The 23,744-nt window shown below is 41.2% G+C and overlaps 2 protein-coding genes and 1 non-coding gene across 4 annotated transcripts in view; all 3 read left to right on the forward strand.

The window, feature by feature from the left end:
* Positions 1 to 17,831, forward strand: part of arhgef17 (Rho guanine nucleotide exchange factor (GEF) 17) — a 64,096-nt gene extending 46,265 nt beyond the window's left edge. The window contains exons 4-25 of the mRNA XM_005720740.1: positions 2,587 to 2,769; positions 7,070 to 7,186; positions 7,628 to 7,720; positions 7,829 to 8,005; positions 8,145 to 8,195; positions 8,309 to 8,418; positions 8,557 to 8,642; positions 8,814 to 8,932; positions 9,186 to 9,393; positions 9,558 to 9,631; positions 9,723 to 9,806; positions 9,924 to 10,027; positions 11,156 to 11,271; positions 11,364 to 11,483; positions 11,568 to 11,835; positions 11,945 to 12,031; positions 12,191 to 12,258; positions 12,450 to 12,598; positions 12,769 to 12,943; positions 13,112 to 13,207; positions 13,668 to 13,850; positions 14,758 to 17,831. Of these exons, the coding sequence (XP_005720797.1) occupies positions 2,587 to 2,769; positions 7,070 to 7,186; positions 7,628 to 7,720; positions 7,829 to 8,005; positions 8,145 to 8,195; positions 8,309 to 8,418; positions 8,557 to 8,642; positions 8,814 to 8,932; positions 9,186 to 9,393; positions 9,558 to 9,631; positions 9,723 to 9,806; positions 9,924 to 10,027; positions 11,156 to 11,271; positions 11,364 to 11,483; positions 11,568 to 11,835; positions 11,945 to 12,031; positions 12,191 to 12,258; positions 12,450 to 12,598; positions 12,769 to 12,943; positions 13,112 to 13,207; positions 13,668 to 13,850; positions 14,758 to 14,966 (2,877 nt within the window). The 3' untranslated portion in view covers positions 14,967 to 17,831. The remainder of the gene's footprint in view (positions 1 to 2,586; positions 2,770 to 7,069; positions 7,187 to 7,627; positions 7,721 to 7,828; positions 8,006 to 8,144; positions 8,196 to 8,308; positions 8,419 to 8,556; positions 8,643 to 8,813; positions 8,933 to 9,185; positions 9,394 to 9,557; positions 9,632 to 9,722; positions 9,807 to 9,923; positions 10,028 to 11,155; positions 11,272 to 11,363; positions 11,484 to 11,567; positions 11,836 to 11,944; positions 12,032 to 12,190; positions 12,259 to 12,449; positions 12,599 to 12,768; positions 12,944 to 13,111; positions 13,208 to 13,667; positions 13,851 to 14,757) is intronic.
* trnam-cau (transfer RNA methionine (anticodon CAU)) lies at positions 5,466 to 5,538 on the forward strand. The gene has a single exon. It is a non-coding gene; the product is annotated as a tRNA-Met (tRNA).
* Positions 17,832 to 22,294: 4,463 nt separating the features above from the next.
* The window catches only part of relt (RELT TNF receptor), a 28,897-nt gene continuing 27,447 nt past the window's right edge, over positions 22,295 to 23,744 (forward strand). For both annotated transcript variants that reach the window (XM_005720741.2, XM_005720742.2), the window contains exon 1: positions 22,295 to 22,442. The gene's annotated coding sequence lies outside the window, so the exon portion shown is untranslated. The remainder of the gene's footprint in view (positions 22,443 to 23,744) is intronic.

Below are 23,744 nucleotides of genomic sequence, written 5' to 3' on the forward strand. Positions count from 1 at the left end.
ATATGCATGTGTTACCTATGTGATTAAATAATATTTGGGTTTTTATCTGGCTTAAAGATTTTAGGCCTTATTTAAAGCAAAATATACAAAAACACAGGTTTGAAATGGACATGTTGGACACACAAAGGAGAAATTAAATTAACATGGATATAGTAATGGTGTAATGGTGGCTAATGGTGTAACTGGGCCATGTCACAAAGACAAATGTTGCCACACAGTTCATTCAAGTTGATTCTGGAGTTTTTCCATCAATGTGCATGTCTGTCTTCCCACTTCACTGCTGCCATACTGTACCTGAGACTATCTAAATACAGAGAGGAAAGAGTTCGTCGAAACTGAGGTGCTTTCCTGTGACATAACGTTCGCAATTCCAGATAGATTTGTTACATAACACTTTTCCAAGAAAAATGGATAAAGGAAGTCGACCAGCTTTCTTTTGTACAGATGTTTAAACCAGGAGATTGAATAAAAAGTGAAATGTGTCATGCAGTTCGTCAGTGCAGCATTCACAGCTTAGCAGACTTTGCAAATTTGGGAGCAATAGGGTTGAATCTGTCTGAGTTCATTTAAGAGTTAAGCTTTGAAATTTGGAAACTCAATTAATGCGATCACAGCGTGAGCGTCTCTGAGTTTGAGTGCGTCTGAGTCGAGCTTGTCGAAAGCAAAACTGTGTGATCTACACAGAATAAGGACAAAGTGAAGACAACATGTGATGGCAAAACCCGGTTTAATCAGTTTGTTAATGTGCCGTCTGTGTCGACTGTGTTTATTCTGCGTTTATCCCGTACTGGCCACAGTGTTCATGAAATGTCTGCTCATATCAGCCTCGATCCAAGATTGAGATATCAGGGGTATGCTGTAACCAGGCATACTGTGTAGACATGTGCACGTTTGACTTTTGTTTATTAACGCGTTTATCTTTTGTCTTTCTCTTGGTGTTTTTGCTTATTTGTGAATGCAGCTTTCATTCATCAGATAATGCAGGTGGCGTGATGTGAGGAATGAATTGCCAGACGCCAGCTGTTTTGAGCAGTGGCTGTTTTTGCAGTAAAGAGACCGCTTTTAGAGTGCATGAAGATTTCAGCAGCTTTAAGCATACAGCTGCAAAATTCTTGTAAACACATATTTTGTAAAAAATGAAAGAACTCTTTTAGCCCCAATTTAATCTTAGGGCTTAAATTGTAAGAAATAAATGTGTAAAATTACAGAAAATGTTCTAGTGGCTTGTTGGACAGACTGTCCTGCAATTATAAAGTGAACTTTTGTTTGTTAATTCAAAGATAATGTCCTATTTCGTTTATTTATTTGTGTATTTCTGAAACAGTATTTGTGTACAGATGGTGCAAAAGAAGACGTTTCTATAGTACATAGTAGAAAAACAGAAAGTTTTCTATCATTTAATTATCTTTTACTCAGTTACGTTGGTGTGACACGAATGGCCATGGGGTGGAGATCTTTATCAGCTGCAAAATGTGTGAAAATGCAATTAAAGGTCCAAAATTCATGTCATACTTCACACTTTCACAAGGCCATCTAGTGGGATGGATCGTTGTCCTTGCCGGGCTGATTCCGGCTCCCCGGGCCTTATGTTTGACACCCCTGACATGAACAGTTTTTGCTCTAAATCTACTGCACACCTGACAAAATTGCAGACTATGATGAAACAGCCTGCTTGGATAGAGAGCCTGTTTTGATATTGATAGCATTTACATTTGCCTCATTTAAAAAGGGTCCCGGACAGCAGACATGCACTTGTCCCCGGTCGTATTTATGGCATCCACTGCATTTTGATAAACATATATGCAGACTAAAAGTGGAACACAGTAATAAGAAGTTGATTTTAATAACAAAATTATTACAAGCAGTAAGACTGCAGTCGTTTTTTTATACGTGTGGCTTCTGGGAAACACCGGTCTTGGTGTTTATACTCTGGCAGGGTTCAACTAACAGGTTTACAAGGGTAAATTCTGTCACAGCAAACTTTTGCCTGTTTATAATTAAGACTTTACATATCAAAACAGGCATTCGACAGATGTTGTCTTTCTTGGAAGTTTTATACACTTGTTATTAAAAATAGAAGGGTGCTGGGAGAGTGCAGGCCTCTGCCAATTTTATAAGATCGCTCACCCGAGATTTAATGGGTTCATACATTTACCCGCTGAGGTGAGAGGAAAGATTTATGTCATGCTTAGGCAACTGTTTAAATTTTTAATTAGTCCACTGATCACGTGTGAAAGCAGTGGCAGGTTGATATAGAACGTGACATCAGTTTGAGAAAACACACTTACTATTGTTACTGTGCCAGTAACACTAACAGACATAAACTGAGGGATTACCACTGGATTTATTGTTCACTGGTTTTGAGAGGCAAGCTTGATATAAGCTCTCCTAAATGGATTTGATGAGTTAAACTGGCCTCCTTTGCGTTGTCTCCTCTTCATTGTTTTTGGCTGATAAAGTAACTGGTGCAATGAAAAAGTCTAAAATCGATTGCAATACTTTCTTAAAAAGACAAACACCTTATTAGCTTATGTCAAACATATTTATATGATCTGCTTGCTCATCAGCTGGTGATTCTCTCCTCAGGGCTACATGCGTCCTCTCAAACAGCCAGACAGCGGCTCTATAGTGGACCCCCTGCTGGTGGACGAGATGTTCTACCAAATCCCAGAGATCCTGGAGCACCACGAACAGTTCCTGGAGCAGGTCTCCGGCTGCGTGAGCCAGTGGCACGACAGGCAGACCGTTGGACACCTTCTTATCCAGTCGGTAAGCAGATATGGCAATAAGTCAAAGAGCACACATGCAGCTTCTTAACAGATGAGAACATAAGATATTTGGGCCATCATCAACACACACATGGGTCTTAAGAAAGTGTTGGACCATCAGAACACCTTCACTGTGCCCCACCCAAATCTTTCATCACAATTTTGTTTTGTGGCATGAGCCTCAGATGAGGTCGCTTCTTCAGTTTAAAGTTTTAGCTTAAACTGCAAGCAGTGTGGAAATGGCCCTCACACCTTGGTGCACGTTGAGGTGTGCCATCACCCAGGGTTGTCCTGCAGATTAGGTGTTTCCTGCAGTCATTTCGGTGTGCTACCTTTACTCTAATTGTTACTTGTTACTTCCCGTGTAGGGATGGGTACCGGTATCCGGTGCCATTATGGCACCGGTTCTGACATAAATGGTAGTAACCAGACCAAAAAGCAGCGCACATTTCGGTGCTTTATTTCGGTGCTTTATTTCGGTGCTTTTTTTCCCCTGAGATGTCATACACTTTGGATTCTAGCCAATCATTTTACCTTTCTGAGGATAGAAGGCGGGCCCAGGTAGGTACTTATCGGACACGGAGTTAGCAACATCCTCCGAAAACCCGAAGAGTAGAGTCCTGGCCTCTAGCCCTGCCAGTGTAGCAGAAATGATGACTGATGATGATGGCAGCAACAGCCGTTCTTCTCTGCGTGAGTAGCTTAATGTTGTTCGTGTGTAAGCTAACCATGTTATTAAATTAATGCATGTAAGGTGAACTAGCATACACCGTCGTAGTTACATGCGGCTGTCTTCTTGTTTGATGGCTGATACTCCCTTCACCCTGGTCAAAAAGGCTAAAATGACCAAAGAAAAAGAGGGAAACAGCTAAACATGAGAGGTTTAGGACAAAGTTTGTGTTTTTTCCATTGATTAAGCACTGCTCCCACACAAGAGTGATACCATAAATCCCCTATAGCCGCAGAAAAGGCTAACATTGTTATCTTTTTACAAAAAAAAACAGCTGAACATGAGAGGTTTTTGGACCAATTTTGTGTTCTCCATTCTTGAAGCACCGGTTCGGGCACCATTTAAGCACCGGCACCGTTTCAAAAGTACCAGTTTGGTACTGGTATCGGATAAAACCTAAACGATACCCATCCCTATTCCTGTGCACACTAGGTGGCATTAGAGGTCTCCACTTATGCTGTATTCCAGAATAAGTCAAAAGTCAAATTTTCGGAGTTCTCGGTTGGCATTTGAATCTCGAACATCCCCACAACTTGGATTTCCCGTTTAGGAAGTTGGCGTCAATGAACACGAACAGCTTTAAGACTGTAATTTTTATCTAGGAAACTGCCATTAATTAATGAACATGTTGGAGAAGACCCACTTATTATATGTCATGGTGCATGGTGTATCATGTGTGGAACCCACAGTGAAAATTTCATGTGCGTGGGATGATGTTTATTGCTTAGTGGAGATGTCCTGTAGCCACTAGGTGGTGCTATGAGCATGACTAAATGCTGACACATTAGCTGTCTCCAGACTCAGATTGATCTCAAACATGTGACATGTTGAGACAGACTGAACAATGTACATTTGAGCTCTAACAATTTCACAGCCTGTGATGAATGATCATTCTACCATGGACATGCCCATTAACGAAAACTTAAAAGCTTCCCAATTTACCATTGGCAAGTACTTTTTAGTCGACTTCTACTGTTTTGGTCCTGGTACCAATACTGCCTTTGTATAGAAAGATTGTCCTATTTTAGCATATTCAGAAATTTTATCTTGACTGTAAGCAAGAAATCCCTTCATGTGTTCCAATAAAGCTGTTGTACATGAGAAAGACATGGAACATCCTACAGTTTAAACCATAACACTATCCCATTGAATTTTGAATTAGTTAGAATTGGTCCACAACTTAAAAAAAACAAAGAAACCACTGAAAGTTACACCTCTTCATCTGTAAAGTGAAACCTTTATGTTGATGAAAAAGATAGCGTGTACGGTGTTTCTGTGGACGCTATTATTTGCAATAGTAGGGGCAGAAATGAAGCATCTGTGCAGACATGACTCATACGACATTTACTTTCCTGTAGACGTGAGCCTGAATGAATAAACAAACTTCGAATGAGGGGAAACTGTTTTTATTGAAAGATGGTCTATAGTTGGCAACACTAGTTTCATATTTTGTTTTTCCAGTGACCGCATGTTGACCCATTTAAAACTTCCCATGACCCAAGTGTGGCTCCCAAAGAAAAAAAAAAGTGCTCCAGAGCTTCAGTGCTGGGCTAAATGTCAGATTTGAGTTTCCTAAGAATAAAGATAGAGGATTTTAATTCCAGGCTAAGAGATTTTCACTAAACAAATTCATCACCGAAGGTACTCAAATGCCAGCATTTGTTCCCTCAGTAGGTCACTGCAGACCATAATCAAAACCCCTAACAACAAACTGCATGTTTAGTAGTAAAGCAGATTGAGAAATGAATCACAAAATTAAATAAACTCATTAATAAATGTTTCCTGTCTGTTTGGAGTAGATGTTCCTTAAAATGACGGTGTAAGAAATGCAATAAAAAGATAACCCTGAAAACAACTGTGTGCCTTTGTCGCTAAAGCTGTTGCAACGCTCAGAATGAGGACCCCTCCCCCACCCTTTCCCGCCCTCTCTCCCGCTCTTAAAGCGGCAGCGGTCACCACCACTACAGGCCTCGTTGGCGCAGTAGGCAGCGCGTCAGTCTCATAATCTGAAGGTCGTGAGTTCGAGCCTCACACGGGGCATGAAATTTTCTGTCTCTTTGTTTGTCCAAGTTGTTTATATGTTTCATAGATTTTAGAAAAAGAGTCTTACATGAAGTGTTTTGTTTGATAACGATAAGTTAAGATGAATAGGATTTATTAAACAAAACACATTAGACTCTAATGCAGTAAGTCCTGCAATGAAGTGCAGGCCTTACTGCTGTCTGTTACGCAGCCATCTGGGAGCATTTGTTATGACAGACAAACTCAGCAGGGGTTCGAAGTTCATTTTGTCAGTCCATAAAATCCCGGACGTTACAGTGATCCCATGCTAATCGCAAACAAACAGCGGAGACGCGCAGGAAATAATTACTACAATAATAGTAAACAATGATCTTATCAGGCACGACACTGACATGACAGTTTCATAAAAAGTAGATTCATGTTTTCATAACTGTATTTTTTACTTTTTGTTTTTAGAATATAATATATACACATTCAGCCAAAGGTTTTACTGAATAGTTTAATCGTCATTACATCATTATGGGTGCAAATATCAGTTGGGGTTTTTGGGGGTGGTCTAATGTTCGAAGGTTAACACATTCAGTGTATTTACAGGGTAAGGAAACTAAGTTTCACCAGATTTTATTCTTAACCTTTCTTCCATTTGTTTCTCCCCGTGTAACTAATCTTGCTCATCCTGCTCAGATTTTATTTGTCAGAATTTTGTTACTGAGAGGCGGATGATAAGGATAGGGAAACCGGAAGTCAGTCCATTTCATCAAAGGGCAGAAAGATGATGACTCAGTGATGCTAAATACAGCACCACATTGTGGTTCTCTCTCTGCTCGTGTCGCCGACTGCTGTGTCTTCTACCCTTTTATTTGTGAAAAGAAAGCAGGTCAGGGTGATTCATCTCAATCTGTGCGTTTCTGTTGTGAGACAGAGAAGACTGCATCCTCAGATTTCTTCTTCTTTTATTCCTTTTTTTTAGTGCCAGTTAAATCAAGTGGAAATCCACTAACGTGAAAGCTTCTTTGTGTGGCTTAGGAATTAAAATAGTAAAATAGTTTGATCTTATATGCCGTTTGTTCTGTTGTTGTCTTCCCTGATTATTTAAACCTCTTAAGTGTAGCTGGTTTATACTGGAATTTTATGTTTTGCGCTTTGCAAGAAATTGAATAAGACTGTGGTGTCTGTGTTTCACAACAATCACCACAACAGTCGCCTCAAGCTGCTTTATATTGTAAGAAGAAGACCCTTCAATAATAGAGATAAAACCCCAGCAACTACGGTATATGAACCTCTATTGAACCAGCAGGGCTCAGTGCATTGTGGGAAGCCCCCAGCAGCTTAGACCTATTGCAGGATTCAGGGTCACCTGATCCAGCCCTAACTATAAGCTTTATTAAAAAAAGACATTTGTAACTGTCTGTCTCCTGAATCCAAACTAGGAGCTGAAAGCTGAAGGCTTGCCTCTTATTCCACTTTTAAATACTCTAGGAACCACAAGTAAGCCCTCAGACTCAGTGCACAAACTAACTGAAATGTCCTCTTTTTCCTCTCTCTCTAGTTCTCCAAAGAAGCACTAGCTAACATGTACTCTGCATACATTGACAACTTCCTCAATGCTAAAGATGCTGTGAGGATTGCCAAGGAGGCCAAGCCAGCGTTTCACAAGTTTCTGGAGGTGAGTGTTGGATTAAAAAAACTTCTTTTATACGTAACGATGCAAGCTTGTCCACTACCAGCTTTTTGTTAGTGACAAAAATGTAGCTTTAAGCTTTAAGTTATGTGTTGCTTTCAGTGTTCTCATTTTTTTTCTGTTTTATAACCATCATCCAGCTTCATTGCAGGCAGAGTCAGAGAGACTTTATTTATACCTAAGGGGCAATTCATATAGATGATACCTTGCCGACCATACATACAATACACAAACATCACATTGGGGAGGCAGGTCAGGCTAGGTAGCACTGGCCGTTTGACAGCAGGAGCAGCTGCTGTGGAACCACTTCACCATCTTGTGGTAGAGATGTGAATTACAGGATTGAGCCAGCTGTAGAGCCTCTGATACTGGTGGTTCTTATATCATCCACTTTGTCTTCATCCCCCCCTTCTTTTAATCTAACAGCAAAACATGCGTGAAAACAAGGAGAAGCAGGCTCTGGGTGATCTGATGATCAAGCCGGTGCAGAGGATTCCTCGATACGAGCTGCTAGTTAAGGTGAGTGATTTAAAAATCGAACTATGAGCCTGCTGTGAAAGTAACTCAGACTGTTTAGTGATGGAAAGCCCACTTAAACAGAGATGAATGTGCTGTTGTTTGTTCAAGGATTTGCTCAAGCACACTCCAGAGGATCACCCAGACCACCCGTACTTACTGGACGCCCAGAGGGACATTAAACGACTGGCGGAGAAGATCAATAAAGGAAGACGCTCTGCTGAGGAGGCAGAGAGGGAAGCCAGGGTCATCCAGGAGATTGAGGCACACATAGAAGGAGTCGAGCACGTGAGACATTTGCTTACCTCTGCTGATTTGAGCTTTGTTGTCTGAGTGTTATATTTTTTCTAAAGCCGCTTTCACCCAGCATAGATAATAAAAACAATAAAATAAAACAATAACTTCCTTATATGTATGTTTGTCTCAGATTCTAAACCCCCAGAGGAAGTTCTTGAGACAAGAAATAGTCATGGAGGCGGTAAGAAACACTCCTGGAATTATATTATAAAGCTGTATTATATTATAAGGTGTGATCCTCTTGTGAAGGTTACATTTTTCTAACCCTGTACTTGTGTTCCTGTCTCTCTGTAGAAGACAGTGGGTGGAAAGAAGGATCGTTCCCTCTTCCTCTTCAGTGATCTGATCATCTGCACCACTCTCAAGAGGAAGTCTGGCTCATTAAGACGCAGCTCCATGAGCCTGTATGTAATGCACACAGGCCATCAGAGCACAGTTTCTAAACCATACTGCCCCCTGGTGTTAAACAATATGTACACCAGATGTTCACTTTTTTTTTTCTCAATTACATCTTTCCTGTTTTTCCCTTCATGCCTCCTCAGATACTCTGCTGCCAGCGTGATTGATACTTCAAGTAAATACAAGTTTTTGTGGAAACTTCCCCTGGAGGATGTGGAGGTGGTGAAAAGTAAGACTTATGCTGCAGTTTGTGTAGAACATGGATCTATAAGTCATATCTACCACCGAAAAACACACAAAGAACCAAAATAATTTTGTTGTTTGGTACTTTGTTATATAAAATCACCTGGAGAAGTAATGTGGAATTTGCTTTTGCTGTTTATTTTTCACCCTTTTCCAGGCTCCACGCAGGCAACAAATAAGGACAGTATCCAGAAGATGATTGGCCGGTTAGATGAGGATCTCAGCACGCTGGGTCAGATCAGCAAACTGTCTGAGACCCTCAGCCTCCCACACCAGGTGCTGTGAAAGATGCAGTGACGTTCTCTCTCTTTGCACATCTACTTTTCTTGGACACATGGAAACTTCTTCTAGTCTCCTCTTTGAAATATTCAGTTATATACAGGTTGTTACAGAGACATAAAGAAAAAACTTTATTGAGCGTTTCATCTTTTCTCTCTTTCGTCCACTTTTGTGCGTTTGCGTTGTGTTTACAGCTGAGTGTGCGTGGCACTTTGAAACTCAATTCTACCCTTTTTTCCTTTTCTTTCAGCCCCTAGACGAGGTAATAAAGGATCTGATGGCCTCGGTGCACAGGGAGCTGTCGGATAAACAGTCGTTGGCCTTCAGTATGACCTTCCTGCCCACAAAGCTGGAGTTGACCACTGCTTCTGCAGAGACAAGCTTCATTTTTGAGTTTGCTACACCCGACGCTCGCTCCAGCTTCGAGCAGGCCTTCGAGGAGGCCAAGAAAAAATTAGGTAAGTCGAAAAAAGTTTTAGAGTGAGATACAGTATTATTTTCTCCACTAGTTCAGGAGCTAAAGCATGTGGGTGATTTCATGTCTTGCTTGACTTTCTTTAAAAAAAAATGCTCTTACTTCGATCTAAATATGGCTAATTCTTTTTGTGTCACGTGTGTTTAGCGATGAATAAGGACCAGTGGGACCCAGAGTTCCTGAAGGCCATTCCCATTATGAAGACCCGCAGTGGAATGCAGGTGAGAGCAGTGGGAAGCATTTTCTGTGAAGCTGCCCTTTTTTTTTTATCCACAGAACAGAAGAACTCATTACTTTGCTGTTTGTCTCCAGTTTTCATGCGCCTCTCCCAGCCACAGCTGTCTAGACAGCGGATGTGAAGTGTGGGTGTGTAACAGTGACGGATACGTGGGACAGGTGAGAAGAGATTGGATGCGATTATGCCATGTTCTCCAATCAAAGAGGAAGAAACAAACACAACAAAAAACAACATAATTTGGATTTTGTAGACTGATGCTGATGTTTCCTTTGCAGGTTTGTCTGCTGAACATCAAAGATGAGCCCACAGTGGAGGCGTGTATCGCTGTCTGCTCAGCCAGGATTATCTGTATTGCTGCAGTACCAGGACTTAAGGGAAGGTCAGTACACACACACGCACACACACACACACACACACACATGCACGGATGTGACTGAGTGCACAGATAGACAGGTTGTGTCTGATTTAGAAAAGAATAAATCTGATGACGGTCTCTAATGAAAAGTTTTTTCCAATTTCACTGATTTGTTTTTCTACAAAAAAGAAAGTTATTTTTGTTTCTTTTTAACTATATAAACTGGGCTAAAAGTCAGCCATATAGTATTACCTTTTAATGATCATTAAAAAAGTTGATCCATCTACTGTTCACTGAAGCATCATCAGAAATAGTCTCAGGGGATGGGTGGCTGTCAAGAAACCATCCTTAAGAAAGGGAAACACGGAGGAAAGGCTGAGGTATTCTTCAAGTAATTACACAAGACCTGGTCTGAAAATCAGTGGCAACAGGTCTTAAGACTTCAAATCAAGAGGGGAGACGTGCAACATTCAGTGTCTACAGCTATCTGTGAATTATGAACACAAAAGTACTGTCAGATTTGATCCACCATGCAGTACCACCTGGAAAGCTTCTCATTGGTAACAGGTTCATTTTTCTGCATGACAGTGATCCCAAACACATTGCCAATATAGTATAAGCATACCTGAATAGAAAGTACACACAATCCACACAGTCGTGGATTGGCCTCCCCAGCACCTGGACCTTTGCATTATTGAGGCACAGAGACATAGAACAGAACAAAAAGGCAACCAACATTCAAAGAAGAGCTTTGAATGTCCTTCAAGATGCCTGGAGAAATATTCCTGAAGACTACTCAAAGACATTACAAAAAACCTTACTTGAGAGAGTTCAGGCTGTGTTAAAGAATAAATGCAGTTTAAATATTATCAAATACTGACTTTCAAGCTTATTGTACAAACTCTGTTTTTGCTTGCTACGCTGTGTTTCCATCTATCCCTTCAAGTACCTTCTATTTCCCACGACTTTTGCACAGTAGCCTATATACTGCTCCATTAAATCTGTTGAAGAATTTAAATACCAGTCGATATTAGACCCCACAAAATCTTTAATCTCAGTAAAAAACCCAAACAAACAAGATCAAGTGTGCATCTAACGACAGCTACTGTCTGTTCCTGACTTTATCTTAACTAATCGCTCTTGACTTCCCAGGGAGCGTGGATCAGAGCCTCCTCTTGCACCTACCTCTGTGGCAGCTGGTCACACCCAGCAGCAGCTCCTCATATCCATTTCTCAGTCAACTCCAGAATTAACAGAGCAACCCACAGGTGAGTTAGTGGCTTTCTAAATTATATCACTTCATGTTCTTCTTGCGTAAGGTCTTTTGTGAAATTTGTGAAAATGCATTGATTGTATCCAGGACCAGGGGCGGAGCTTGTTCCGTTTGACAGTGACGACACAGATGACGAAGACTCCCCCAGTCCCTCTTCAACCCTACAGAGTCAGGCCAGTCACTCCACCATATCGTCCAGCTACGGCAGTGAGTAAACACTTCGGTCACACACACTTTATTTACACCCTCACGGTCTCTACCAGTCCTTCAAATCTCATCTTCACCCCAAAGATGACGAGGGTCCAGGCTCCAAGGACATGGCTACAGAGACCACCAGCAGTGAGGAGGAGCAGGAGTTCCCAGTGCCGAGCTCATATGGCTCTCAAGGGATGCTGGGGGTCGGTGGCGTAAGCCGCGTCCACGCAGAGAGTCCGATGGATGGCCGTGCCATGCGCCGATCGTCTCGCGGATCTTTTACCCGGGCGAGTCTGGAGGATCTGCTCAGTATAGACCCAGAGGCCTACCAGAGCTCAGTGTGGTTGGGAACGGAGGATGGATGGTGTGTGGAATTACTGGACCTGTGTACTCAAGCGATTTTAATAAGCTATCTTTGTTTGTTTGTTGGTGTACTGCTTTCACCTAATTTCCTATGTTGCTGCCTTTGTTAGCATCCACGTGTACCAGTCCTCAGACAACATCCGAAACCGTAAAAACAGCATGAAGATGCAGCACTCGGCTTCCATCCTCTGTATACTGTGAGTCTGCCTAGCTAACTTTAAAGTAATAGAGAATTATTCAAAAACAAATTTCAAAGGTCAGGAATGCTAGATCTTATTGGATACTATCTAAATCCTGCTTTTACTTTACCTCCTTTCATTTTTCCTTTTTACATCCTTCCTTTTTTCTTACTTCAGGTATTTGGACAACAAAGTGTTTGTGTCCTTAGCAAATGGAGAGGTGATTGTTTACCAGAGAGAAGCAGGTAAGGTCAACTGTGCACGTGATTGGAGTAAGCAATGGCTGAAAAAGAAAACGCTGTAGTGTTGCTTTTGGCATGCAGCACTTTTATTTGTCCCCGATCACAGCATCATTCCACTTCTGTCTTGCATCCTCACTTCACCGTCCTGGCCTGGATCTTTAGTAAACTCTGTTACTGTTGATCTGGATTTGCAGGTAGTTTCTGGGACCCTCAGTCTTCTCAAACATTAGTTCTGGGTACACCTACAAGTCCTGTCACCAAAATGGTTCCCGTAGGAGGGAAGCTGTGGTGTGGCTCACAGAACAGAGTCCTTATCATCAACACATCTACACTAGTACAAGAGGTAGGTGGAAAGATTAGATGAGAGGGAAGCAGAGAAAGATCGGCTTTGTAGGTCAGAATCTGGAGGCTTTAGATTCACATCGGAATAAAAGGCCAGGCTGACGAGACTGACAAGCAGGAGCACTGGCGCGGAAGAAAGTTTACCCCCGTCTCTCTCTTTGTTCCTCCCAGCACTGGTTCCAGGTGGGCACTGACAGCAGTCGGTGCGTGACATGCATGGTGGCGTACAGTCAGGGTGTGTGGCTGGCGTTGCAGGGCAGTGCGCAGGTCAAACTATACCACGCTCAGACCTGGGAGAGCCTGACAGAGGTCGACGTGGCACCAGCTGTGCACAAGATGCTTGCAGGTATGCAGAAAGACTTTTTATGTGTTTTAGTTGTTTGTAGTATTATAGTTCTTTTTATAACATTTTCCTTTTTCAAACTAGTGGAAAGAAAGTGTTTGTCATTTTTAAACTTTAACGGTGTCTGACCACTGTCTGTTATTAATCTGACTTTATTTGGTCCCTGTTCAGGTGCAGATGCGATCATCAGGCAGCACAAGGCCGCCTGTCTGAGAATCACAGCTCTGCTAGCATGTAAGGATCTGCTGTGGATTGGCACCAGCGCAGGTAAGAAAACATGTTTAAATGGATTAACCGGATTTTTAACTTGAATTTGCTATTAAATCAAGATTAGAGTGCGATTTGACATTGTTTTTTGTATGTGTAAATGGCCTGCATTTGTATAGCGCTTTACTTAGTCCCTATGGACCCCAAAGCGCTTTACACTACATTCAGTCATCCACCCATTCACACACTTGTGATGGCAAGCTACAGTGTAGCCACAGCTGCCCTGGGGCGCACTGACAGAGGCGAGGCACTGGCGCCACCGGGCCCTCTGTAGGCAACGGGTGAAGTATCTTGCCCAAGGCAAGGGCCCAACAGGCCCAAGGACACAACGACCGAGACTGTCGGTGACGGGGCTCAAACTGGCAATCTTCCGATTACAAGACGAACTGCCAACTCTTGAGCCACGATCGCCACCATGTGTGGCTCAAATAGCTCACTACGAGCTTCTGTTTTGTTCCAGGGGTGGTTCTTACGCTGGTGATCCCAGCAGTGAGCTCAGGAACTGTGGCCGGGACTCTGAAATTTCCCCTGGTGCCAATGGGCTCAGCCCACGGACACACGGGCCACGTCCGGTTCCTGACGTCAGTCGAACTACCAGAAGGGTTTGACATGAACTTCCCTCCTAATACAAGTGACCCCACAGGTTAGTGCTGCTTCCTTTTTTTGACATTTATTATCAAAAAAATTTCTAACTAGTACATATCACTGATGTAGTAAGGGGCCATTCTCTAATTTATTTCTTTGTTAAATTAAAATATTATATTATTTGAATAATTACACCTTTCTTAGCCATACATTTCTTTTTAAATCAAATGTATATATATTTAAAATTAATCAATCAAAAACCTAAACACTACAAAAGTGCTCATCCCCACAGTCAGGTAAAGTGGACAAGCACTGTGTTTTGTGTGCTTCAAATCCAATAAGGTGTATATATCACAATCAATTCCTCATAGTAGGTCCAGTGTCTCTCTTCATTTGTCAGAATTTGTCTGTTTTATCTCATAATTTCATAAGAAGCTTTTAGTTGAAGTTGCTGGTATGACATATTTTACTGTTAGGGAATTGTAAGAGGGGAAAAAAGAATTATTGAATGGCAAACTGTAATTTCATGAGTTAAAAATCACGTAGATGTGATTTAATGCCCCTGAGGTTTAATGCCATTTTGTAAAAACCATAAAAATTTCATGTCACTGGTTTTACCTTCTTTATGGATTTGTAACAGCAGACCGTTACTTACGGACCATTACTTACTTGATGACTATTGCATGCTTCTTTAGTTAAATGTATAAAAAAGATTTTTTTAAAAGCATTATGCTATCATTTTTGTGAGCACATGAAGTCAACAAGTTACGTGACAATTTAGTTTAAATGTCTTTGTTCAATGTCTGAGTTTAAATAAGCTTAAATTTATCTTAAGAGATCAATTTTAAGACATCTTGCAGACCCAAAACTGAACATTTGTGTAGAATGACTTTTAGGTTCGTACATATCTTTTCTATTTTGCTCCAGAAATATTCCAACTTCATTCATTTATGTTCAACTTTTAGGCAATCAGTCCCAAAACAGCAGCACAGTTGATGGAAGTCTCCAGAGGCGCGACTCCGCACGCCGCCGAGCTTCTGCGCACATCCCTCCGAAAACCAACCATCTAGTCATTTCCGGTGGCGATGGTTACGAGGACTTCAGACTGACTAATAGCAGTGAAACAGTGGGACGGGATGACAGTACCAACCACCTTTTGCTTTGGAGGGTTTGAGACAATCGAACTGTTAGTTTTACCGACCTGACCCAGCCTCCCTCTGGCTGAAATCAGCGCACAAGCTCCTCGTCCTTTAACCCCATCAGACTCCTCACTTTTCGGTGTTGCTGTTGCGTTCTTCTGCTCGGTCCGCTGGTCTCTATGTGCGTAACGTGGCTGTCGACTCCCCGGACTTCCTAATGAGTACGATCACTTCAAATCCAGTTTTCTTGTGTTAATGTTTCTGATGATGTGCATGTCTGTGTGTGCTTTTTCGGTTTGTGGCATCGGCCGAGTATTATCGGCAAAAAAAAGGTGTTTAGACTGAAGGAGCCAGAAAGACACAGAGAAAGGGGACTTGAACTATCACAGATGGACATATGTTCAAAATGAGAATGACAAACAAGAAAAGTCGACTTGGATTCTGCAGAGTCTCTGCACACGAGGCTGAAAGCGGACATTTATGGAAAAACTCTGGCATGAATCAGGTGAAGCATGAGCTTGTCCTTTGAAATTATGTTTTTTGGAACGAAACACTTCATCTTAACTTGAGCTTCACATAAAACGCCTCCCAGCGATCTATAAATGATTATAAAAAAAAATCAACAAAAGTGAAAGATATTAACACAGACTGTAGTTTGATGGATATTTGGAATAATGAATATGCCCTTGTTTTTTTCAGCGAGATTTTAAGCATATCGAAGTTTTAAATGTCTGATCTTATAAGGAAGTGAAGGACAAACATCAATTCCACTGCCATCGATAATACATGTTACTGCTAACATCATCTTTCCTCCTGTTTAGGGAGAGTAAGCATCATTTATGTGCAATATGTGGCAGTAGAGGTATGTAACAAGACTGAACACATATACTCCCATACATTCATGCACGGCCTTCACTCAGTGAGTCAAGAGATTTGTGAAAAGCACGTGTGTTCTCTGTAGAAAATCACATCAACGTTTATCTTTTTTTTTTTTCTTCACATATTGAATTTTTGTTTAAGATGACAGAAGCGTAGCTGAAGCAGTGTCCCACTACTGGTAGAGGGAAAAAAAAGTAGATTGAAGACATTCCTTCTTAACGCGACTATGCCAAAGCCTTTTGTGTGCTAATGTGTTGACACTAACTGATCTGAAAAGATTTCTTTTGCCGTGAAATTTTCAGTGTTTGGAGCGTTCTGTCACGAGGAGAGATAGGTGATCTTTAAAGATGACGATAGGCTGTGGTAGCAGATGAAGATAGTTATGTACAGTATTTATGGTTTTGATTTTTAGCACCGCCTTTTACAGCACTTAATTTATAGAAGATGTAGCTTCCACTTTTCTTTTCAAGTTTAATAACGAGGAGGCTCGGTTAACAAAACTGATTACCAGGAGACAGATCTGCACACGAGGGGTGTAGGGATACAGTCCGGTCATGGTTCGGTACGATTCACAAGACTGGGTTCTTGCACTGTTTTGCATTATTTCCCTTTGCGCTGCATCTCAGAGCAGCTTTTAGGCAGACTGAAAACACAGCCACTCAACCTCGTAATGTATGGAAGTTTGTTTCCGCAGCCATCTTTAAGAAAATTTTTGAGTTAGTACGTCGAAATTTTGATTTATTATCCTGAAATTTCGAGTTGCGTGGCTTGAAATTTCGACTTACTCAGAAAAAACTTGAAATTTCGAGATGTATTACCTAATAATAACTAAATACCTCAAAATTTCGACGTAGCTCTGTCAATGTCACAAACAAGCTTCCATACGATTGAGTGCCAACTTCTAGAATATGCCTACATTCTTTTCCAGCTCCACTGTGTGTATTGTGGCACTTTCTTTACAGGACATGTAGCACTAAAATGTATGGATACACCTCAAACACACCACATCACACAGACAGGTAGCAGTAGCTGCCGGAGAACCAGATGCTTGTAATAAGGATGATAAGGACAAATGCTGAGCAACTGCACGTGCCTTCAGAGAGATAAAGGTTAAGCCATTTCACTTACACATGCACAGTGACGGTGAAAAGTCAGCTCTGCCTCATCTTATAGCAGTGGAAGAAAATCATGACTACAGCTTGCACACACACACACGCTCGCCAGCCAGGCTTTGGGGTTAATCTGAGATTGTCTTTGATCCCTCCAAGCCTAGCAAATACTGCATTGCACCTTACCAGCCATCTGGGCACTTCTCCTCACCTTTTCCCACATCCATACATGAGGATCCACTGTGAGAGATAGGCTAACAGCTATGAGGATTAGCTGGCCTTTGTGATAGCTGCTAACCAGAAAGCGAGCCTCTGTTAAAGTGTAAAAAAGTGCTACTTAAGTGCTCTGTTATCCAGTTGGAAAGCATTTTCAAAAAAGAGCTTTTTTTCTGGTTCCTCTGTTGAAGAAAAGTTCACGTAGCCTGTTAGCAAAAATTAAACGACTAGCTAAACATTTTGGGATGCATACTTATTCGGTTTCTTGTCGAGAATTAGCTAAAAAAGATTTATATAAATCTTGTGTGTTTATGAGAACAAAAATTAAGAAAAAGCTATCTTAAAAAAAAAACATCTACCAGTGTTTTTGAGGAAAGCTAATACCAAACAAAGTGTGTTGGAATTTATGTCAGTTTATAAAAAATGGAAAAAATAAAGCAGCGAGCTTAGCGGTTAACTAGCTAGCTTTTTCTTGTTTTTTTCAGCTCATAGCGGCTTCACTGTTTCCCATGATTATGGTTTTAACTTTTTACCATATAATGTGATCCTGGTGTCATGGTTTATGGTACACTTAAGTAACTCTCACAAGAAAAATAGAAGGTAACGGTTTAAAATTTTCAGTTTCCGCTAACTTTGAGGTAGCAGACATTTATTATTATTTCTTTAATGTTCAACAGAACTGATTAATGTCAGTGTGTCTGTGTGAAGAACTGCCCAAGATAAAAGTTTGTGTATTTTTGCTGGCTTGAGAGCATCAAAAATCCCTGCAGAAAAGGAGTTAGTAGCCATATTGGTCAACAGTGAAAAAACATCTGTGCGCTGTCTGTGCTATATTTTCATGGTGTGGGGTCTAACGTAATTACTTATTTTCCTAAGCTTTAAAGTACGGAAGCCTGTTTCTGCCACTGGGAAAAACAAAAACAGACAAACAAACAGTTACTCAAAAGTTTAAATTTCGAGATATGGAGTCTGTAAGTCAAAATTTTGAGATGCGTAATTTCGAAAGTTTGAGATAACCTGAACTTTGATATAATAGCTTAAAATTTTAAATGAGATCTACCTGGCTTTTAGTTTTGTGTGACAGAAACAAGCCTCTGAAGAAAAGAGTTTGGTCATGGTCAGCAAGTTTGAATACAGCTTTTTCATAAACTTAGGTTTTCTTCCGCCTTAACAGTATACTTTTACACTGCCTCAGTAGTCACACATGTATAAATGATTGAATAATCACATTTTCAGCAGGAACATTTTAACCCAGTGAAAATGAAACTGAACTCCTTCACACACAACCTTTCTTAACGTCTTAAATATGAAGTAAAAATAATCAAAATCCCGCCATCACTGTAACTATCAGCAACATGTATGTAAACCTCCTCATGCCCATTTGTGAACCGAGTCTTTATTGTTGTAAATATTGGTACATACTGCCTTTTTTCTGTAAATAGTGCACCCATGGTCCTCAAGTGTTGATATGAATCTAATGGCATATTTTTATATATTTGTGTAAGGTTTGTTTTTCCTGTTTGTATTTTTCTCCCCTTCCCCTCTGGCATGCGCTGTCAGTCATGTTTAAGTTATAACTGTCATAGATCTTACAAAAAAAGAAGGCAAGACGACCTCTGACAGATATTCATGTTTTCACTCCAGAACATGCTGATGTTTGCCTTGTTACAGATGGGACCAGGAAGGTAAAAATAAAAGTAAATAAATAAGAAGCTGCAGTTTTGCACTGCCGCCTGGTCGTAACTCTGTTGGACATGTTGCAGCTGTGGTGATGAATCAGAGTTGCTTCCTGTACGTAGCTGTCCTTGTTTTGTCACTGTGGTTTCCTCTTTGTAATTAAATCAGTTCACTGGCTCCAGTTTGTGCTCGTTTTCAGAAAGTTTGCACTTTACAACAAAGTATGTGTAGTCATGTGTGCACATTGCTCAAGAGTTGTGCGGTGCATTAGACATCATACAAGAGCTGGTTGGAAGGAAAAGTGTGTATTTCCCGACTGGTTTCTGGATGCTGCTGGCAAGTGGTGGATGAAATGAAATCAGCTGCAAAGAAGGTGCTTCACTAAATCTTCCTAGCGATTGCTTTGGTTGCTAGCGAATTGACACAGATGCCTGTAGTTTTTCACATTTCTCTGCAAATACTAATTGCCTATTTAATAAGTACAACTTTTCAAATGATGCAACTTTTACTTGCAAGGCAAATCTGTTTGCAGACAAGTCTGTCAGTTCCAGTTAAATTACTGCAGGAATATGCTAGTGACCAAAGCAACCACAGGGTGGTTTTTGCCAACTGACTGGGGAATACACATTTTTTTGCCTAGCGACAGGTAGTTGTCAGGGTTGATTGGTCTGTAAGCCTCTGTGACTGGGACTTGATCAATTTTTGTCCCAGCAGCTGCCATCAACCTCCACCAACAACCCGCAAGTAGTTGGGGATACTCATTTTGCCCTCAGGATCCGTGGCTGTTAGATGGTTGCAGACCAGTCTACGCCTTCGTGACTTGAGATTTATTCACTTTATCCTACACTGTCACCATGATTATCACACCCCGAAAATGTTGGACAAATTAAGTGCTCAGATGTTTAGAGCCTCATTATGAGGCTCTGTCCATCCGTACACGGGTATTTCGGTAGCTTCATTTTAATGTAGTTTGCCGTTTTGTCAACACTTAAATGTTTAAGTAAATGAAAATGTATATTTAAAAAGAAAAATACCTTTGTTTGCGCTGTTATTGTTTCGCGGTTTCTCATTTTCCAAATCGCCACCTATTTTTTCAGCATGCTCTTGATAAGCACTGATTTAGTATTTTTACGTGGACTGAGGTGTTTTTCAATAAGGTAGTTTTTGACTAACATGGTGATGTGATTCTTGGATGTTTATCCAAATTGCACTTTTTGAAGTTTTCTCCTATGGGGCGATCGTGGCTCAAGAGTTGGGAATTCGCCTTGTAATCGGAAGGTTGCCGGTTCGTGCCCCGGCTTGGGCAGTCTCAGCCGTTGTGTCCTTGGGCAAGACACTTCACCCGTTGCCTACTGGTGGTGGTCAGAGGGCCCGGTGGCGCCAGTGTCCGGCAGCCTCGCCTCTGTCAGTGCGCCCCAGGGTGGCTGTGGCTAAAATGCAGTTGCCATCACCAGTGTGTGAATGTGTGTGTGAATGGGTGGATGACTGGTTGTGTAAAGCACTTTGGGGTCCTTAGGGACTAGTAAAGCGCTATATAAATACAGGCCATTTACCATTTACCATCTATGTTTGATAGGAAAGTAGATAAAACGAGCAGAATACCAGTGTTTGTTTCTTTTGCTCACAGACATTAAATTAGTGGAGTTTTTCTATTGAAACTATGATATAGTGCAAATTGGTGAAAAAAATAATTCTGGCCAATATTCTTCAACAGTACAGAACACAAGTTACTATGTTCAGTACTGTACAGTTGCTACCAAAACACTCACTATGTCCGATTATATTGATTGACAAACAGGCTAATTTCCTTAATTCCTTAAAAGTTCATATACACAACAAAATAATTGTACATACGTACACGTTAATAAGATGACAAATTCGAATTTCCCTTTGTTTCTTCTTTGTTTCTCACATTCATGAATGATACTGAGCTTACCCTCACTGCCTCATGACGACAAACAAAGTAACCCCTGTGATTTTCAGCAGGCTATTGCTACTCAACTGCCTTTTAACCCACTGACCTACAATGATGTGTATTGTGATATGATAGTCCTGCAGTATAATTGAATGCGGGACATTTAGAGCACACACACAAATCCACTTGTCCCTCCCTACTTAATGACGACTTGCACACGTTGCAGCGTCTCCACAGAGTATTCAAATGTACTAAACAGTGAGGATCTGTATGATGACTGAAGGAGTCAGCACAGAGATTTGTCTGTGCTTCCCCAGCATCACTGAGAAATATTGTGAGTCATTGCCTGACACCAACTCAATAGTCCAAGCAGTCAGACGATGGAAATCTACTTCATCGCTAATATCAGATGAAACAATGGCAAAGAGGCAACACATCCGAATACGATTATTCGGAATAATAATCTTGGAATCTGCAGGTGTTTAGAAATTGCTCCAAGAGACCTTCTGAACTTGTAAATCTACAATTCTGCTTCTTAGATCTTCAGAGTTTCTTGGACTGTCCCATTATTCTGAGAGTTTGTCAGGCCAATAACTGCTGTCAAACAAATTACTTTCATGACAGAAAAGAGAAACTACCAGCTGAAGTCAATCATGATCACTAACAAGAAGTTAGGCCTTGTCCTTGTCATGTTAAAACACATTATACACTTATGTATGCTGAGGGCCTGCACTGCACTGAAGCCCTCACTTCATAAAACTAGAAAGATATATGCACATGCACATCCACATCAAGGGGTGGGTGGAGGGGCCTGTTGCTGGGAAGAAAACATGCAGACAGTAAAAAAAGAAACAAAAACACTTGGTCACTGCTGGGCTCCAGTTTTATGTATTTAATGCACCACAAAAATGAAGGTTTCAAGCATATTTGCTTTTCATAAGACACTTTTACACTTAGTGGCTCTGCTACTATTTTGAACCGTGAATCATTCAAAACGACTCCAGGAGAATCCAAGAAAATCTGAAAATGAGCATAATAGGTCCCTTTTAATATTACTTAGCCTGAATTTATTTATAGAACCAGAGGATTACAATAATAATGTGGTATTAAAATATTTTCCTGGGCTAGCTCTGTTGTCTAGGAAATGAAACCTTGTTGGCTTTACGGTGTAATATGGAGTAGATTTAAAGTATTTAAAAAAAAGTCTTGGCAAAAATGTCACAAGAAAAACTTCTAAAATGAGTTAAATATAAAACAATGAAACATTAAGCTTATTCTTTTCATTGTCGGACTATATTAAATTTAGTTTTTAATATGGAACGTTTTTTATTCATCTGTAGTTTAGTGTTTATTTAGCTTTAAACACTCTGGGCCTCCATATTGCGAACTGAATCTGCCAGGCTGTGAGCCACAGGTGGCTGTTGCCTATACTACCGGCAACAGAGGGGGTTTACATGCACACACACACACTGACGGGGGTTTCAGCTTGCAGCAGTGACGCACTGTGAGCTCAGAGTTAGCCAGCTCCGTGTTTATGTGCCACACACACACGCACAGAGGAGCCGGGGAGAGAGAGAGAGGGGGGAACCTCAACACCGGCTTTGTGGTTTTTATCCATTGCCAAGCTTTTTAATTACACCTGCTAATCTAGTCGCCTGTGATCGATGATGCTCGTCTCTGAACACTGATTTTCACTCCGTTTATTCACCAAACCGGTAAGTCAAACAACTTTTTTTCCTCTTTAAAACAAGAGGGGATAACCTGCATGGCTGCTGAAGCCGGTAGTTAAGTTGTGGCAGAATCGTTTGGAGCTTCACTCGCCACTAAGCCGGTGTTGCAGACCAGACCGCTTTTACGCACGGCGGTAACGTTTTCGTGTGACTTAACCGGCACACGACACATACTGGAAGGTTAGAGCCATGCGTTTGGGCGAAAACTTCCGTGCTGTTTAGCTATGAAAGTTTAAAGAAGTACGTTTTTGGTTTGTTTGTTTTTTGATAAAACGGTGCTCTTATATGCGTGTGTGTGTCTGCACAGACTGCGTTTGTATTCATTTTATTTAACATACACATGGACTTCCATAGCGTGTAGCATCTGTAGTGCGTTCATTTAACTTGGCTACTGACTTAAAATTTAGCCTAGCCGCCTTTATCGATCACTAAATAGTTTGAATATTCATATGAACAGTAAAGCAGTCACTAATACTTAATTAAACTAAATGGAATGAATAGACGGTTGTGATACCGCATGTGTAGCGCTTTGTAACGGCAGGATGAGCGCATGCTTCACGTACTGTAATGGGTGCGTGATGACCTCACTGATGGTGTGATCCACCTACTCGCTTTTTAACGAAGTTCTTGCTCTGATTTATTCGCATATGTTTTTCCTATTAGGTTTAAAGTCTTATAGCAGCCAATTAAGTCAATTAAATCTCGCACAAACTATTCTGCCGAGAAGCGGAGAAGCTGCAAACACGTCAAGTTGGTTCAATTACCGCGTTCAGACAGTTTCACTTTTGCAGCGTGTGCTCCAGTAACTGCTCATTTCAAACCGTGCCTTAGCGCCATCACATACAACACCATACTTGAGTGGTTTTGGCAGGATATACTGCTGCGTAAGGAGCACACCGCAATAGGAGCCAGCTCCCCTGATTACACACACACAAATGCGCAAGCCCCGAGATGAGACTGTCATCTTTGGCAGAGGGCTTCCTTTGTCTGAATCCCAAATTCCAGCACGCTTGTATCAATAACAGGGTTTGAACTTTACTCACTCACATGCGCTTTTCACCAGAAGAGGGCCACGTTCGGCTTCCCCAGTCCCGGTGTTTTTACAGCGCAGTCGTTTTAGGGAGTTTTTTCTTAACTGAATGTGTGCAAAATTTATTCATCTGACGTGATGTTTCGGGAAGACAGACTTCCTGCTTCCTGTCATGTACTTTCACAGCTCATTGTGAAAGACCGTGCAGCAGAGTGGGGTGATGAAATCCCTCCAGTGGTTTACTGGTTTGGGTTAAA

The sequence above is a fragment of the Pundamilia nyererei genome, unplaced genomic scaffold, assembly GCF_000239375.1.
Source record: "Pundamilia nyererei isolate P.nyererei 1_Seehausen unplaced genomic scaffold, PunNye1.0 scaffold00003, whole genome shotgun sequence".
NCBI classification, from domain to species: domain Eukaryota; kingdom Metazoa; phylum Chordata; class Actinopteri; order Cichliformes; family Cichlidae; genus Pundamilia; species Pundamilia nyererei.